The following is a 16,192-nucleotide window of genomic DNA, read 5'->3' on the forward strand; positions in this document are numbered from 1 at the left end:
GGACCTCCGCCTCAAAGGTGGTCGCCAGCACCGCGCTTGGGCCAGCGGCAACCGCGTCAAGCCGCTGCACCTCCGCCAAAGCAGCATCGTCTTCGTCAGGAAGGCAGTACCCCTCACTAACCCGCTCCAGATCCACAACGTAGTGAGAGGCGAGCACGGCGAAGGCCCGCCTGACGTCGTGGTGTAGCACTTCGCGGACTCTGCCGCGGGCGTGACCACTCAAGGCCCGAAGGCGACTCTGAGGGGAGCTTCCTGAAGGGACGTCATCAGAGCCGAGGGCACGGTAAAAGTCCGAGACGGCCTCGGACATGACCGCGAGGTCCGCCTCCCTCTGCTCAGCGGCTCCGGCAAGCGCCTCAGCAAGCGCCTTGGCGGACTCATCAAGGGCGGACTCAAGCTCTGCAAATAGCCAGGAGAGATACCTCAAGTACAAGCAAGGGAAACGGACAAGAAAAAGAACTAGGGAGGACCGAGACGTACTCCCGGCTCGGGCACGATGCTCCGAGGCCGCGACTTGGGTTGCAGCTAAGTCGGCCGCAAGGGTCTCGGCTCGGCTTTCGGCCTCGGCAGCCCGGTCTTGAAGCCGGTTCCATTCCTCGACGACCCGGACGAGCTCCGATCGCTGCTGTTGCGCCTCCGCACGCGCCGCTGCCGCCTCGGCTCTCAGGTCGGCGCATAACAGCTGGAGATCCGCCACCTTGGCATCTTGCTGAGAAAGGCGCGTGGTAGCCCCGGCAAGCGAAGACCTCAGGGATCACAGTGAGCCCCAGACATCAACCTCACGGCGGATGAATGACGACTTAGCGGCGCTCCGGTCCGTCAGATCCTGGGAAAAGGAAACAGGGTGTCACAACGAGTATCATACAGAAGGAAGAAAGGGATGCCCGAAACCGCTACCTGGAGGATTTTGGGGACGTCTCTGCAGAAGACCTCCAGCGACGCCCGGAGCGACCCCATCGTCGTCTCTGCGCACTCGCGGAGCTCACCCCAGGACTGGTCCTCCTGCTCATCATCAAGAACGAAGACGGGGTCCGAGGCCTCGCGGGTCCGGAATCGGAGCAACGGGCGCCGGGCCTCGGGGCTCCGCCGCACGGCGATGAGGCTGTCGCCCGGCGGGACAGGTTGCGCGACCGCGCCCACCTCTTCTGAGGTCTTGGGCACCGACGCATCAGTCATCCCGGCACTGGCGGCGGCTGGGCACCCTTCGACAAGGACGGCGGCAGCCTCGACGGTGGCGGGCGCCGGCATGACCGGCCCGACAGGCGAGCTCAGAGCCGTGTGGGCGTCAGCCACCTCCTCAACCACGATCGCCGCTCCGGCTGAAGAGCCGGCCTCGGGAGCCCGCTCCTCCGAGATTAGCGACGCCCGAACCCCCGATGTCGGGGTGCCCCGCGAGAGGGTCGGCTGAGTGGCGCTGGCCGCACAGCTCGGCGCCGTCTTGAGGGCCTTCCGGGGTGCCAGGTCGGTCTGGCCGTGACTTCGCTTGCTGGATAGAAAAGGAAGGGGATCACAACCAAAACATACGAATGGGAGGCCAAGACGAAGACATTCCGAGGTACTCACCCACTCCGGGCCATGATCCACCGCGCCTGGGGAGAGCCTTCTTGGATCCCAGCTCTCAAAACGACCACCGAGGTCCGCTTCGCCGGCGCTTGGGGCGCCTGGGAAACAGGTTCCTCGGGCACGGCAGCGACGACCTGAGGGTCACTCCCGGCCACCCCCAGCATAAGCGGCGGCCTCTGGGGAACAGACGCCTTGGTCTGGACCCCCGGAACTACTTCAGCTCCTCCGGCGGAGGGGTCAGGTGGCCTCTCGGTTCGCCCCCGCGCCTCGGGTCGGGAGCCCGACGCCCCGACTTCGGGGGCTGACGGAGTCGGTTCGCTCGGGGGCTGGACCGACGGCTCTGGGCCACACCCCAGGCCGAGGCTGAGGCCAAGACGGGCGGCCACATCATCATCATCATCATCATCGTCGTCGTCATCGTCGTCGGGCGTCTCCGGCGACGGCTCCCTCGGGAGTCCGTCCCTCTCCTGCTGGCGGCGGCGCTTCTCTAAGGCGTCCCGAGCCCGCCTCCGCTCGCGGGCCCGGGCCTTCTCCGCGTCCTTCTTTTTCTTCTTCTCCTCCGCGGCAACCCGCCGCGCTGCACGGTCCACCGCGTCCTCCGGAACCCGTGGCAGGGAGGGTTTGTGACACCCCACATCCTAAAAGGAGGGGAGAAAGGAACCCGATCATAAGGACCTGGAGCAACCAGACATACGAAGAAAGGAGGAGCGGACGCTCACCAAAGTCACGCACCCCTGATCGGGGCGCATCCGAAGCTGGGAGTATGCGTGGGGGTCCGGCTTCCCCATCGCGGCCGACACCCGCCATTGGAGGGCGTCGGAAGAAAGAGGATCCGGGGACATCCGTGAGCCCTCCCAGTCGGCTCCCGGGGTCATCTCCCAGAGCGACAGCCGCCGCTCCGCCAATGGGAGCACCCTCCGACGGTGAATGGCGGTGATCACTCCCGCAGTAGTAAGTCCCCCCTCCCGCAACTCCTTCAGGGCCTGGAGAAGGGGCTCGAGATTTTTTTGCCTCTCGTGCGGGGTCCCGTGGCGCCAGGCGTCGGTGGCAGCTGTAACTACTCGCTGGGAAAACGGTGGGAGCAACTCACCGTCGTTCCGGAGGTAGAACCACCGGCGCTGCCACCCCTTGTTCGAAGACGCGAGGATGGCAGGAATGTACTGCAACGCCCGCGACTGCCTCAACAAGAGAATGCAGCCGCCGGCCAGCACCGCTGCGCGGATCCTCCTCTCCCCCGTCGACAAGGCGAAAGGCTCGGCGAAGAAGAAGTAAGTCCACAAATCCCAATGGGGAGCAATCCCCAAGTACCCTTCGCATAGCGCTACGAAAATAGCGGCCTGCGAGATGGAGTTGGGGGAGAGGTTGTGCAACTCCACCCCGTAGTGGAACAAGATGGCCCGCATAAAGCGGCCCGCCGGCGCACCAAATCCCCGCTCATGGAAGGAGACGAAGCTCACAACATACCCCGGCGGTGGGGACGGAGCGGCTCCGCCCACGGGAGGAATCCACTCTGACCGCTGCTTGTCGGTGAGGGGGCGGAGCAGACCTTCGCCGACCAGCTCCTCCAGATCGCTCGCCGTCACCGTGGAGAAGGGCCACGGATCGCGCGGGGGGATTATGGTCACTCGGTCCGCCATCACCAAAGATGGAGAAGACGGCGGCGCGGGGGGCAGGGAAGGCGGTTTCCCTCTCCTCCGGCTAAAGTTTCCCGGGTGGCGAAAACCTGAAGGGAAAAGAAGGGAGCAGAGTGAAGAACCGTCACCGGGCCCCCTCTCGAGTATATGAAGGCCAGGGCGAAACCGTTTCCAGCACGCCGCCTGGGCCGGATACAGGATTCGAAAAACGCGAAGCGGCACAGCCGTTCCTCGAAACGGCTCGCACACGCGTAGCGGCCGCCCCGCCAACCACTCGCCCCGTCGCATTAACTCCACGGCGGGACACGCGGCGCTTCTGGCAGGAGGAGCGCGCGACGCTTCACCTTCGCCTTAATAACCGCGTCAGAAAAGGTACGCCACGTCGTCTGATTTCGTATCCTTTCCCGTTTTCCTCTTTCTCTATCTCTTGCAACAGGGACCGGGGAAGGGGGATACCCCGAGAGGGATCCTTCTCCGCGAAGGAACCGGGCTCCGCGCCCCCCATTACTGATCAGGGGTTCGAAGGCTGGCCCCCCGAGGGTTCAACAGCCGCCTCAGATCGCGTGGGCCCGACACCCACTACTGGTCAGGGGTTCGAAGGCCGGCCCTCCGAAGGGCTCCACGGCCGCCTCAGGCTACTCGGGCTCCGCGCCCATTACTGATCAGGGGTTCGAAGGCTGGCCCCCGAAGGGTTCACAGTCGCCTCAGACACCGAGCGAGGGATGACCAGGGGTACGTTCGATACATAACCGAGGCTCGGGCTGCGCTCCCGAGGTACCCTAGGACATATCCGAGACCAGCGGGAACGATCTTGTAACGGAATCCCATCGGAGGGAGGCATCGAGCCCTCGGACCCCGTCGCCAGGGGACCGGGTCCGGCAAGTCACCCGCAGGTACTTTTGGGCGTGCCTCTGGGCCCCTAGCCGACCCCCAACGAACGGGGCACGGACGTCCACTTGGATTACCCGCTTGCAGCTCACCGGAGACACCATGTTCGGTGCCCATCGAGGGTAACATGGCGCACTCCCCCCCTCCTCCTTGCGGAAAGGCGACGTAGGGGCGTATGTAAAAAGCCGAGTCTGTCCCTGATCGTCCTCTCGCCCTGTGCAGAGGCTCGGGGGCTGCTCTCGCAAAAACCGGCTCCGGCCAAATCGTTGACAGCGTCAACATACCAGCCCGAGAGCTTGGGCCCCGACCGTGCACCCGGGCTACGGCCAGTTCGCATGAGGGAACGACCAGACCAGCCGAAGCGTTAAGCGAAGTATTAAGACCTCGAAGGAGTGTAACCACTCCTCCGAGGCCTCGGGGGCTACACCCGGCGGGTGCGCTCGCGCGCACCCACCGGAACGAAATGCAACCGAGAAAGGCTGGTCCCCTTGCAAAAAAGTGCGACAAAAGCCTCCAAGCGAGTGCTAACACTCCCTTCGAGGCTCGGGGGCTACTGTCGGGGACCATAATTAGGGGTACCCTCAAGACGCCTAATTCTCAGCTGGTAACCCCCATCAGCATAAAGCTGTAAAGGCCTGATGGGCACGATTAAGTCAGGGATCAGTCCACACGAGTGACTCGATCGCGCTTCACCCGAGCCTAGCCTCGGCCGAAGGCAGCCGACCTCGAGAGACTTCCGTCTCGCCCGAGGCCCCCTTTTTATGGCGGACACATCACCGGCTTGCCCAAGGCCTTGGCTTCGCTCAGAAGCAACCTTGACTAAATCACCACACCGACTGACCAAATTGCAGGGGCATTTAACGCAAAGGTGGCCTAACACCTCTATCCTGACACGCGCCCCCGGCAGAGCCGAGGTGACCGCCGTCACTCCACCGCTCCACTGGCCAGTCTGACAGAAGGACAGCGCCGCCTGCGCCACTCTGACTGCAGTGCCACTCGACAGAGTGAGTCTGACAGGCAATTAGGCCTTGCCAAAGGCGCCACGGCGAACTCCGCTCCGCCCGACCCCAGGGCTCGGACTCGGGCTAAGACCCGGAAGACGGCGAACTCCGCTCCGCCCGACCCCAGGGCTCGGACTCGGGCTAAGACCCGGAAGACGGCGAACTCCGCTCCGCCCGACCCCAGGGCTCGGACTCGGGCTAAGACCCGGAAGACGGCGAACTCCGCTCCGCCCGACCCCAGGGCTCGGACTCGGGCTAAGACCCGGAAGACGGCGAACTCCGCTCCGCCCGACCCCAGGGCTCGGACTCGGGCTAAGACCCGGAAGACGGCGAACTCCGCTCCGCCCGACCCCAGGGCTCGGACTCGGGCTAAGACCCAGAAGACGGCGAACTCCGCTCCGCCCGACCCCAGGGCTCGGACTCGGGCTAAGACCCGGAAGACGGCGAACTCCGCTCCGCCCGACCCCAGGGCTCGGACTCGGGCTAAGACCCGGAAGACGACGAAACTCCGCCTCGCCCGACCCCAGGGCTCGGACTCCGCCCTGGCCTCGGCCGGACGACTTCCGCCTCGCCCGACCCCCTGGCTCGGGCTCGGCCACGGCAACTGAAGGCAAGACTCAACCTCGGCTTCGGAGGAAACCCCACGTCGCCCTGCCTAGAGCACAGACCGCCACGTCAACAGGAAACGTCATCATCATCCTACCCCGAATCGACTCGGGTCACGGAGAACAAGACCGGCGTCTCGTCCGGCCAGCTCCGCCAGAGGGGCAATGATGGCGCTCCACGAGCTCTATGACGACGGCGGCCCCCAGCTCTCTTACGGCAGCAGGACAACGTCAGCAGGGACTCGACCGCTCCAACAGCTGTCCCTCCATCAGGCTCCGTCGCACCTCCGATAGCCACGACATCACGCCAGCAGGATGCCCAGATCTCTCCGGCTGCCACATCGGCATGTACCTAGGGCACTAGCTCTCCCTCCGCTAGACACGTAGCACTCTGCTACATCCCCATTGTACACCTGGATCCTCTCCTTACAACTATAAAAGGAAGGACCAGGGCCTTCTCAGAGAAGGTTGGCCGCGCGGGACCAAGGACGGGACAGGCGCTCTCTTGGGGCCGCTCGCTTCCCTCACCCGCGTGGACGCTTGTAACCCCCCTACTGCAAGCGCACCTGACCTGGGCGCGGGACGAACACGAAGGCCGCGGGACTTCCACCTCTCTCACGCTCGGCTCCGGCCGCCTCGCCTCTCCCCCCTCCGCGCTCGCCCACGCGCTCGACCCATCTGGGCTGGGGCACGCAGCACACTCACTCGTCGGCTTAGGGACCCCCCTGTCTCGAAACGCCGACAAGTTGTAAATCAAATTTTGACAAGTCGGTGCTTGACATGTCATTAGGATATAACTCGGCTAGTTTGTGTACGTAGTGTGCATAAAAAGAAGCAAAGGAGTTGGAAGGATCAAAGGCTAATGCACAAGAAAGAAACTCCATAATAGCCTCACTAAATTGACTATTAAGCTCTAGGCTAATTTGATCAGTGACTCCAATACATATTCACTTCTAAAATACTTATCATTGGTTTGGATATGAACAAATTGTGTCAGCGACTTGTTTTGTGGCTCGAACGAACTAGCAAAGAGATACTGGGGTCCTTGGTGGGTTGGCTTAGGGTGTGCCATAGCCCACCTAGGACCCCCTGTAGGTCCGCCTATGGTGACTTCGCATCCATGCTAGGCTCGAAGCTGCAGCCATGGCGCGAGACGCTCTAAGATACAACCATGGCACGAGACGTTCCAAGCTACAACTATGGCGCAAGGTGGTGGGGTGTTACGCGCAAGATGCTCGACGAAATGCTCCAGTCACTGTAATAAAGCGATAAACGACTTTTTCTGGTTCAGACATAAATGGAGATTACGACACCTTGTATTAATAGTAATTGTTTACTAAAAGAAAATGTTCTGTTAATTAAGGTGGTATATTAAAGAGGCTGGGATAGAGATGATAAATTTTAGAGAACGTTGCTGGACATGGTAAAGATATAGAGGACAAAATCTTTTAAAAAATACTCACTGTAAAGGATATCGTTTAGGTGACGAAATTTAGAGGAGACTGTCTTAGGAGGGAACACCTGATCTACGCACGACAGTGGAAATACGTGTTGATTTCAAGAAAATGTGATGGGTTTCATATAAAAATGATGACGTAGAACTGCCGCTAAAACTGGTGATCTATAGCCGTAAGACCTATTTGGTTCGGCTTTTTTTACCAGCTTTTATAAGAATCTGGATGTGAGGAGAATCTGAATATTGTGTGGATTACGTGCGGAGAAAGATGAAGTGGTTCAAATGATTCATGATCTAGAAAGCAATAGATTCCTACTATCATTACGATTCGACCGATTTTGTGTTAATGTTGATTTTGGACGGTTTTTACTAAAGTGATTCTTATAGAAGCTGGCTAAAAAGCTGACGCGTTTGACGATCTACAACAGCTTTTAGTGGGCTGAAGCTGGAAAAATCCCAAACAATCAGCCAAACATGGATAGATAGAAACACAAGAGATAGATTAATGTAAGTTCCACGCGCGCGACATTGACTAGTTTCATCCATCCGCCGTGCGATTTTGGTCCAAGAAAACAATCAACAAGTCTGCAGTTAGGAGTGGATATCGAGTCAGCTCGGCTCGTTATGACTTGTTACGGTAACGAGTCAGCTCGTCTCGACTCGTTATATTAACGAGCTAAATATCTGGCCCGACTCGTTAAGAAGGTCGAGCCAGCTCGTTAGGCTCGCGAGCTACAAACTAAATACAAAGATCTATGTACATAAATATATATATATAAATATATATATATATATATATATAACCAAAAAATCATATTTCAAATATTTAACACTACAAAACCAAAACTTTTATAATATTATTATCATATCATCGTCCTATCTTCTAACTTTTAATATTAAATTAAATAACCAAATATATATTAATTATATATTTACAAACCCTTATTATAATAAGATAGCAACAAGCATCATTATAAAGCAATTCATCATCTATTCCACAAATATGTAACATTTTATTGCACAACACTAACATCATATGCTGCTAGAAACAAAGTTCACAAAACCATAACCAATAATCAAATATTAAATATGCAATGTAGGTATGTAGCCATGCAATAATACAAATATTTAAGCATATGACATGTCCACACATATCTATATCATAAATCATAACTACGAGAAAATAAGACTATGAGAGATGAGACGACACTAACGACTAGATAAACTTGTGTTGTGGCTTGACTCGTTAGAGAACCGAGCTAGAATGCTAACTTAGCTTGCTACAAAATTAAAACGAGTCGAGTAGCTGACTAATAAATCGAGTCGAGCAAGTTATCGAGGAACCAGTATTTCGTCCGGTCGTCCAGCCCTATCTGCAGTCCACCGTCGGGCGAGCCCGAGAATCCCGTCTCCTCGGCGCCGCGGCCCCCGGTTTTTTTATGCTTTCCTTTCGGTCGGCGACGCATACATTCGGCGAGGGAGAGGAAGAAGTCAGTAAAGTAAATTCTGTTGCTCCAATTCGGACGAGGAGATGCCGCGGATCCCTCTGATCAGGTTCCCCAAGCGGAATCTCAAAGCCCCATCTCCATCCGCGCCAGGTGCTCCCTTTTGGTTACCCCCCAATATCCTCCTCTTCTCTACGGTCCGCTAGTCCAGTTCGTCAGGGGATTTCTCTCGGTGTTTCTAGTTTTTCTCGATTTGATATTCGTTCATCCCGTTGTTACAGCGGCGTCGCAACCCGCAGACCAGCACGCGACCCTCATGTTCCGGTTAGGTATGCACCGGACCCCTTTGCATTTTCTCGGCGAAGCCGTGCTTGTGTAAATTCGCCTTCTTTTATTTGAGTAGTGATTTGTGAGTGGTCACGCACCTCTTTCATTCTGCACGAACCCATGATCCCTGCAATGAATTGCGTCGACTTTGTGGCATGTGTATGTGGGAAAGGAACGTGGGGATGTGGCCTGGGGACTGGGGTGATGTTACTCTTAGTCGTGCAAAGCAAACTGGAACCATACTTGCGTTTATTTGTGTTCACTACTAGTATTAGGAACTGTGCTCTGTGCATAGATGTGGACTTCGATAGATGCTTAACTTAACATAGGTGGAACCTGGATTTGTGTGTGGTGATTTGTGTCAGATTCATTCAACTGCATTGTGTTTTATCTGTAGTTTTGCATTTCATTGGTGCTTTGCCAAATGAGTTGAGCTATATCATTCGGGTCTATGGCCACTGCTGGTTGAAACAACTCAACAAGTGCCTATTAGGAAAACCACACTCTTTTTTTTTGTTTATTGATCCCTATTAATTTTGGGTAGAATTGGGATAGGAGGGAGAGTGTGTGGTAACCCAACATAAGCTTGTCGTAGCTGACTTCCGTTTTAAGATTCGTTTACAACGGAATAAGCATAACAAGGTCACTAGAACAAAGTGGTGGAAGCTTAAAGGGGATGTGGCCCAAACTTTCAAGGAGAGAGTTATCGAGGAGGGCCCTTGGGCAGAAGAGGGAGACTCAAATATCATGTGGAGGAAGATGGCGATGTGCATCCGAAAGATAGCTTCAGAAGAGTTTGGGCTGAGTCAAGGAAACAGAAGGGAAGTTAAAGACACTTGGTGGTGGAACGAAGATGTCCAAAAGGCTATCAAGGAGAAGAAAGATTGCTACAAACGCTTACATCATGACAAGTGTGCAGAAAACATAGAGAAGTATAGGATAGCGAAGAAGTCTGCAAAGCGAGCGGTTAGTAGAGCCCGGGGTCAAGCCTTTGACAACCTTTATCAACGGTTGGACACAAAGCAGGGAGAAAAGGATATCTATAGGATGGCCAAGATTCGTGAAAGGAAGACAAGGGATGTCAACCAAGTCAAATGCATCAAGGATGAAGCAAACCAACTATTAGTGAAGAATGAAGAGATCAAGAATAGATGGAAGGAGTACTTCAACAAATTGTTCAATGGAGGGAATGAGAGTTCTACAATAGAATTGGACGAACCATTCGATGACGACAACAGGGGTTTTGTGCGAAGGATACAAGAATATGAAGTTAAGGAGGCGCTAAAAAGGATGAAGGTAGGAAAGGCGATGGGCCCTGATGGTATCCCTATCGAGGTATGGAGATGCCTTGGAGACATAGCGATAGTATGGCTGACTAAGCTTTTCAACACCATCTTTCGGACAAACAGAATGCCCGACGAGTGGCGGCGGAGTACATTAGTACCAATCTTCAAGAACAAAGGAGATGTTCAAAGTTCTACTAATTACCGTGGAATTAAACTCATGAGCCATACAATGAAGCTATGGGAGAGAGTCATTGAACACCGCCTGCGAAAGCTGACGAGCGTGACCCAAAATCAGTTTGGTTTCATGCCCGGGAGATCAACTATGGAGGCCATTTTCTTACTAAGACAACTTATGGAGAGATTCAGAGAACAAAAGAAAGACCTGCATATGGTCTTCATAGACTTGGAGAAGGCTTATGACAAAGTACCCAGGAGTGTAATGTGGTGGGCCTTGGAAAAACACAAAGTAGCAACAAAGTACATTAATATTATTAAAGATATGTACACTAATGTTGTGACAAGTGTCCGAACAAGTGATGGGGACACCGATGACTTTCCAATTAACATAGGACTACATCAAGGGTCGGCTTTGAGCCCTTATCTTTTCGCTTTGGTGATAGATGAGGTCACAAGGGACATACAAGGAGATATACCGTGGTGTATGCTTTTTGCCGATGATGTGGTACTTATTGAGGAGAGTAGGAGTGGTGTTTCGCAAAAGTTGGAATTGTGGAGGCAGACGCTGGAAGCAAAAGGTTTTAGGCTTAGTAGGTCTAAAACGGAGTATATGAAGTGTGATTTCAGTGCCATGGGGTATGAAGATGGCGATGTTAGTCTTGATGGACAAGTGGTACCCAAGAAAGACATTTTTCGTTACTTAGGATCAATGCTTCAGAAGGATGGAGACATCGATGAGGATGTCAGTCATAGAATTAAAGCTGGATGGGTGAAGTGGCGGCAAGCGGCGGGTGTCTTATGCGACCCCCGGGTGCCACACAAACTAAAAGGCAAATTCTACAGGACAGCAATCCGGCCGGCTATGTTGTATGGAGCAGAATGTTGGCCCACTAAAAGACGACATGTCCAACAACTGTGTGTGGCAGAGATGCGTATGTTGCGCTGGATATGTGGCCACACAAGGAGAGACCGAGTCCGGAATGATGACATACGAGAGAGAGTAGGAGTGGCGCCAATTGAGGAGAAGCTTATGCAACATCGTTTGAGATGGTTTGGACATATCCAACGAAGACCTGAAGAGGCACCAGTGCATATCGGAATAATTAGGCGTCCCGAGAATGTGAAGAGAGGTAGAGGTCGACCAACCTTGACGTGGACAGAGGCAGTGAAGAGGGACCTGAAGGAGTGGAATATTGATAAAGAGCTCGCCGTGGATAGGAAGGGGTGGAAGTGTGCAATTCACGTGCCAGAACCTTGATTTATAGTTCCGCTTTTCCTCCTTAATCGTTTGACCTTTTCTTGTGCCCATTTAGACCTTGCTGGATCTTGTGGGTTTTATCTCTTTTATGTGTTCCCCCGTTTCGTCGTTTTCGGTTCTCCTTTGCCTTTGTTTCCCCTGTTTTCTTTGGGGGTTGAGCTCTGAGGTTTTCATACGGGGTTTCATCTCTAGCCTACCCCAACGTGCTTGGGACAAAAGGCTTTGTTGTTGTTGTTTGTTGTTGGGATAGGAGGGTGGTCTTGAGACAAATCTCAATTCCACGTGCAACCAAACAACAGAATTTAGGAATGTTGATTCCAATTTCCAATTCTTTGCTCCAATATCTACATCCTAATGCAAACGGGGTATTAATGTCTTTGACAAATAATAGGCGGTTCTGTATGTCAGATTCATGCAGGTACATTGTGTTTAGGGCAAGTACTTAGTTATCTTGGGTGGTCGTTTGTCATAAGAATTGTGTTGTGTTCAGATGTAGGGCTGCTGGTGGTTAGTTGATGTTTTTAAATATTTGTTTTTTCAAGGACACTGTCTCGGAAGTTCAAATTCTTGAAACCAATTTCGAACTAAATCTGACCCCCCCCCCCCCCCCCCCAATTACCATAGGATTTTCTTTGCTTGATGTCTCTTGTAGAGCCACTTTCATCTGATCTCAACCTAGCACCTTAGCTCCTGTTTGGTTTTGCACCCAAGATCACCACCTAGTAAACAGGCCAAAGTTTATATTGCCAAAATTATGGTCACCAAGTTTGTGGCCCTGATTTTGTGACCTTGGCCATCAAAATGAAATAAAAGGCAGCAAAATTTCTCACCAACCCAACGGTGCCCAAATTTGATCAAACTAGCCAAATGTTGAAATCTTTTGGCACACTTGAGTAACATATACTGAATGTTGCATGATGCATTTATGCCTCCTCACCCCTGTTTCCTCTTGCACAAATAGCCCTTCAATAATCTTCAGATGATTTGCAAATTTAAATGACATGCACAAACACACTTCTGTCTACATGGACTTGTTGGGATTATTTATATTGCTATGGGGATGAATACATATGGTGTACTGATTACTGAATGCTTAGTTAATAACAATATGTTTCTCTTTTAGGGGCTAAAGCAGAGGCACCATCTTCTGGAGAGATTAAAAATTACCGCTTTAGATCTGATGTGCCTTGCCCACCTTCTCATACTGCCGTAGGAGGTCCAGCTTCACTCCTTCCTAAGCGCAAACCCCTGACTGAAGAAGAGATTGAGGCTATTATGGTATGCCTTTTATTCACAGAAGCTGAATATAAGTGCAAATGCTTTGTTTGTTCTTAGCATTTGGTTTATTGAATTAATTCATTTTGTTGGATTTCAATCCACATAAATTATACATCAAATTTGCATATTGTTTATAATGTTGTCATTGGGCATGCATGGAACATTGGAATTAAATGTTAAAGTATAATCTTAATGAAGGACAAACCTAGTGCTGCTGGCTCCCACATGAGTGGGGTCCGGGGAAGGAATAATCGAGACAAGCCTTATCCTTGCATTTTGTAGAGAGGCTGCGTCGAACCCAGTACCTTGGCTCAGTGGAAAGGCTTCTTACCACTGCACTAGGCCTATCATTCAAAAGTACAATCTTAATGATAATAGAATAATGCATGCTTAATCCAGTTGGAAAAACTTAGTTTGTTGCTTAAAAATCTTGTCATTTTAATGTCTAAAGTTGCAGCTCACTGAGTTTCTGTACATATAGCCCTAGAAAATATTCTGGGCATATACAGCCCAATCACTATGACATCTGACAACCTGTTATGAAACCTTCTCCTATGATCAAAACTGTTTGTTCTGTGATTCTGGCAATGTAGTCTTTGGTGTTTACTTGCAACTGTTAAGCAGTGGTCACTAGGAGCCTGTTTGTTTGCCTGGTTAAGCACCCCGGAATAGGCTGGTTGGCTGCAACTTCTTTTGTTTGGAATCCTGGATGGTTCATGGGTCAGGCTGGCATGGTGCTTAAAGCACATCAGAGCTTGCATCCGAAACGAAATTGGACTTAGTTTTTCTAAGGCCAAACTCACTCACCTCCTGACTCCTTTAGGGCCCGTTCGTTTGTCTAGGATTGGACCAGGATTCATTCCAACTTATCAAAACTTACATAAATTAGAGAAACAATCCGGCTAGGAACCATTTCAGGCCTCCAATCCGTGAAAAACGAACAGGGCCTTACTGATTTACTCTCACCCACCACCCCTCCTTTCCCCAAGCGTTGTGGCATGTGCAGGCTCACAGCGAGGCTGCTGGCGGTGGAAGTGTAGATTACTAGGGGTATAATCGGATCGAATACGGACGGATATCACTAGTACTGTATTTGTTTTCATATTTTTTCTTCGGATTCGGATCAAATACGGATATTAATCAAATGTATCGGATAAGACTTGAATAGTTACCGACATCATATTTATCTAATTTTGAGTACTCAGATATGAATACGGATTGAATGTTGAATGTTCGGACTCGAATACAGATCGGATCTTAACCCTTCTAAATGGATCGGAACTCGAATATGAACGGATAATATCCGTACCATTTACATCTCTATAGATTACCTGGCTTTGTCTCATCTCGAGCTACGTGCATCCATCCTCTCTAGCCAGCGCCTGTCTCTATGGGACGCGTGGTCGTCAGTCAGAGACTTGTTGCGGCAAACACTAGTACTTGTGTGGTTAGACAGGGAAAAGAAAGAGGCACAGTTTGCTCAGCTCATGATACCGACTCTCACAGGGATTGATTGAGCGAAGCACCAACCGGCAGCCACTGCCTGAAGCCTGATGATTTGATGGGCGCTGTGCTCCAGGAAGGAGGCTAGGTATGGAAGGAGGCGCCGTTGGAGAAGGTGTGCTTGCCAACCTCCTTGGTGGCATGCCTCTAGGCGCTAGTCCCTTTGGTCCACCGGCTGAGCATGCCAACACCGAGTACGGGCTGTCGCCGCCGTATGGCGCATGGTACAATGCGGTGTCATGCGTGGAGGTGGAGGTGGCGGTGGATATGGTGGCACTTGTGTGGAGGCGGTGGATATGGTGGCACTTATGGTGGAGGCTTCTGTACAGCTTTGGGTTGGCAAGGTGCTCGTGGAAATGTCTCAGAAGAACGGTCATGAGAAGGAAAATGTTAGTATGGTGGTAATTTTCACATGAGTTGATGCAAGGTAACCTGATTCATTAGTGCACCCTACCAAACACTTGAGCATCCTCAATCTGGCTCTTATGGTACATGGAAAACAAACATGAGCAGTTGCACCTGGTGAGTACTGAGTACGTCCCAATTCAACCTGTCTCTGGCCATCCATACGAGCCACTCGTGCAGGGAAACAAACAGGCCCCTACCGCCCTAGGCTAGCTATTCACAGATACTGGAATTGGCTGGAGTTATTGCTCTATTGTTTCAACTTCATTCCTTTTGACGTGTGTAGGTTGCTAGCCAGTTTGCATATAAAATATAATATAAGGATACTGGGCAGAGAAGCTAACTGCATTTGTTCGTCCCCATGTCAAGACCATGGAAATTGGAAAATTTCCCAGTGTCTGCAAAACTGCTGATATTTATATTGAGCTTAATTAGCAATTAGCATTGCATGTTCGTCGCTGCTTTGAGCTTACCTGCTAAGGAATATGTAGTCATATCTCCTTTGTATTGCGTGAACACTCTGTTAGCCTGATTTTGGGGTTTTAACAGATCCAATCAGTACTGATAATTGGTCAAACTAAATATTTTTTTCCCTCTTGAAGTAACGCATTTTCCTTTTTGTTTAACAACACATTCAGATATAGTCATATAGTCCACCGTGGTTGCATATTGAATGGTAAAAGTTATACTGCATGTAGAATAACATTGTATTCTTATAAAATGGCACATAATTACTTGATTTATTCGTTTCGCTTCAAGGTACATGAATGTGTCGATTATAAAACTTGTCTTACTGGCTATATAGCTTTATGGAATCTGTTATGCTCGTTAACATTGATAATGCTCATCGCCTTGCAGCTGGGGGGCTCCATCTGATATCACCTCATATGAATTGGAAATTCTAGGAACATCAATAAGATTGTATGCCTGAGCTTATTGCCTTTGACCTCTGAAAGAGTGTTATTGAAGCCATGTCGATATGGAAGTGTTTTTTTTAATTCAGTCTGGAAGTTGGCTGTTGAGACATCCATTTCCAGTACTCCGCACATGTAACTGAGCAAACCGTGAACACATTTAGTTCCTTGCAGAAGTGTTGAGCATGGAATGGTTTTGCTTTTGCATACCAGGTTATTTTGTTGCGGATGTTTTGCATTCTTGCCCCCACCATAAGATCGCTGAGCATGCTTTTTGAAGCATGCCTTTCTTGTGCATGTACTTGCCCACGAGGCCACAAGATCCGTGTGCTTTTGGATAAGTTGTGCCGTTGGTGAGCCCGTGCTGCAGTTTCTGGTTCCCGATTCCGTACTGGCGTCAGCCGTCAGTGTTCCCGGTTCTGTTTGGGTGTTTCAGCGGTTTAAGCCTTGCA

General features: G+C 51.6%; 1 protein-coding gene across 2 annotated transcripts; it reads left to right on the forward strand.

Moving 5' to 3' along the window:
- The first annotated feature begins 8,462 nt into the window (after positions 1 to 8,462).
- Positions 8,463 to 15,971, forward strand: LOC100275959 (uncharacterized). Of its 2 annotated transcripts, NM_001149874.1 has the most exons (4): positions 8,463 to 8,745; positions 8,874 to 8,921; positions 12,764 to 12,918; positions 15,685 to 15,952. In NM_001149874.1, exons 1-4 carry the CDS (start codon positions 8,679 to 8,681, stop codon positions 15,700 to 15,702), a joined length of 288 nt encoding a protein of 95 aa, NP_001143346.1. In that variant the 5' UTR covers positions 8,463 to 8,678; the 3' UTR covers positions 15,703 to 15,952. The 2 variants fall into 2 exon arrangements, with proteins under 2 accessions (NP_001143346.1, XP_008647642.1); XM_008649420.3 differs by lacking the exon at positions 8,874 to 8,921 and having other exon boundaries at positions 8,498 to 8,745; positions 15,685 to 15,971.
- The last annotated feature ends 221 nt before the right edge of the window (positions 15,972 to 16,192 follow it).

Source organism: Zea mays, chromosome 6 (assembly GCF_902167145.1).
Source record: "Zea mays cultivar B73 chromosome 6, Zm-B73-REFERENCE-NAM-5.0, whole genome shotgun sequence".
Classification (NCBI taxonomy): domain Eukaryota; kingdom Viridiplantae; phylum Streptophyta; class Magnoliopsida; order Poales; family Poaceae; genus Zea; species Zea mays.

What these genes read in the sequence shown, in the direction of transcription:
- LOC100275959 (NM_001149874.1), top strand. Translation starts at nt 8,679, where the DNA reads ATGCCGCGGATCCCTCTGATCAGGTTCCCCAAGCGGAATCTCAAAGCC. An exon ending in CCCATCTCCATCCGCGCCAG is followed by an intron (nt 8,746 to 8,873) that starts GTGCTCCCTTTT and finishes CCGTTGTTACAG; the next exon opens with CGGCGTCGCAACCCGCAGAC. An exon ending in GACCCTCATGTTCCGGTTAG is followed by an intron (nt 8,922 to 12,763) that starts GTATGCACCGGA and finishes TTTCTCTTTTAG; the next exon opens with GGGCTAAAGCAGAGGCACCA.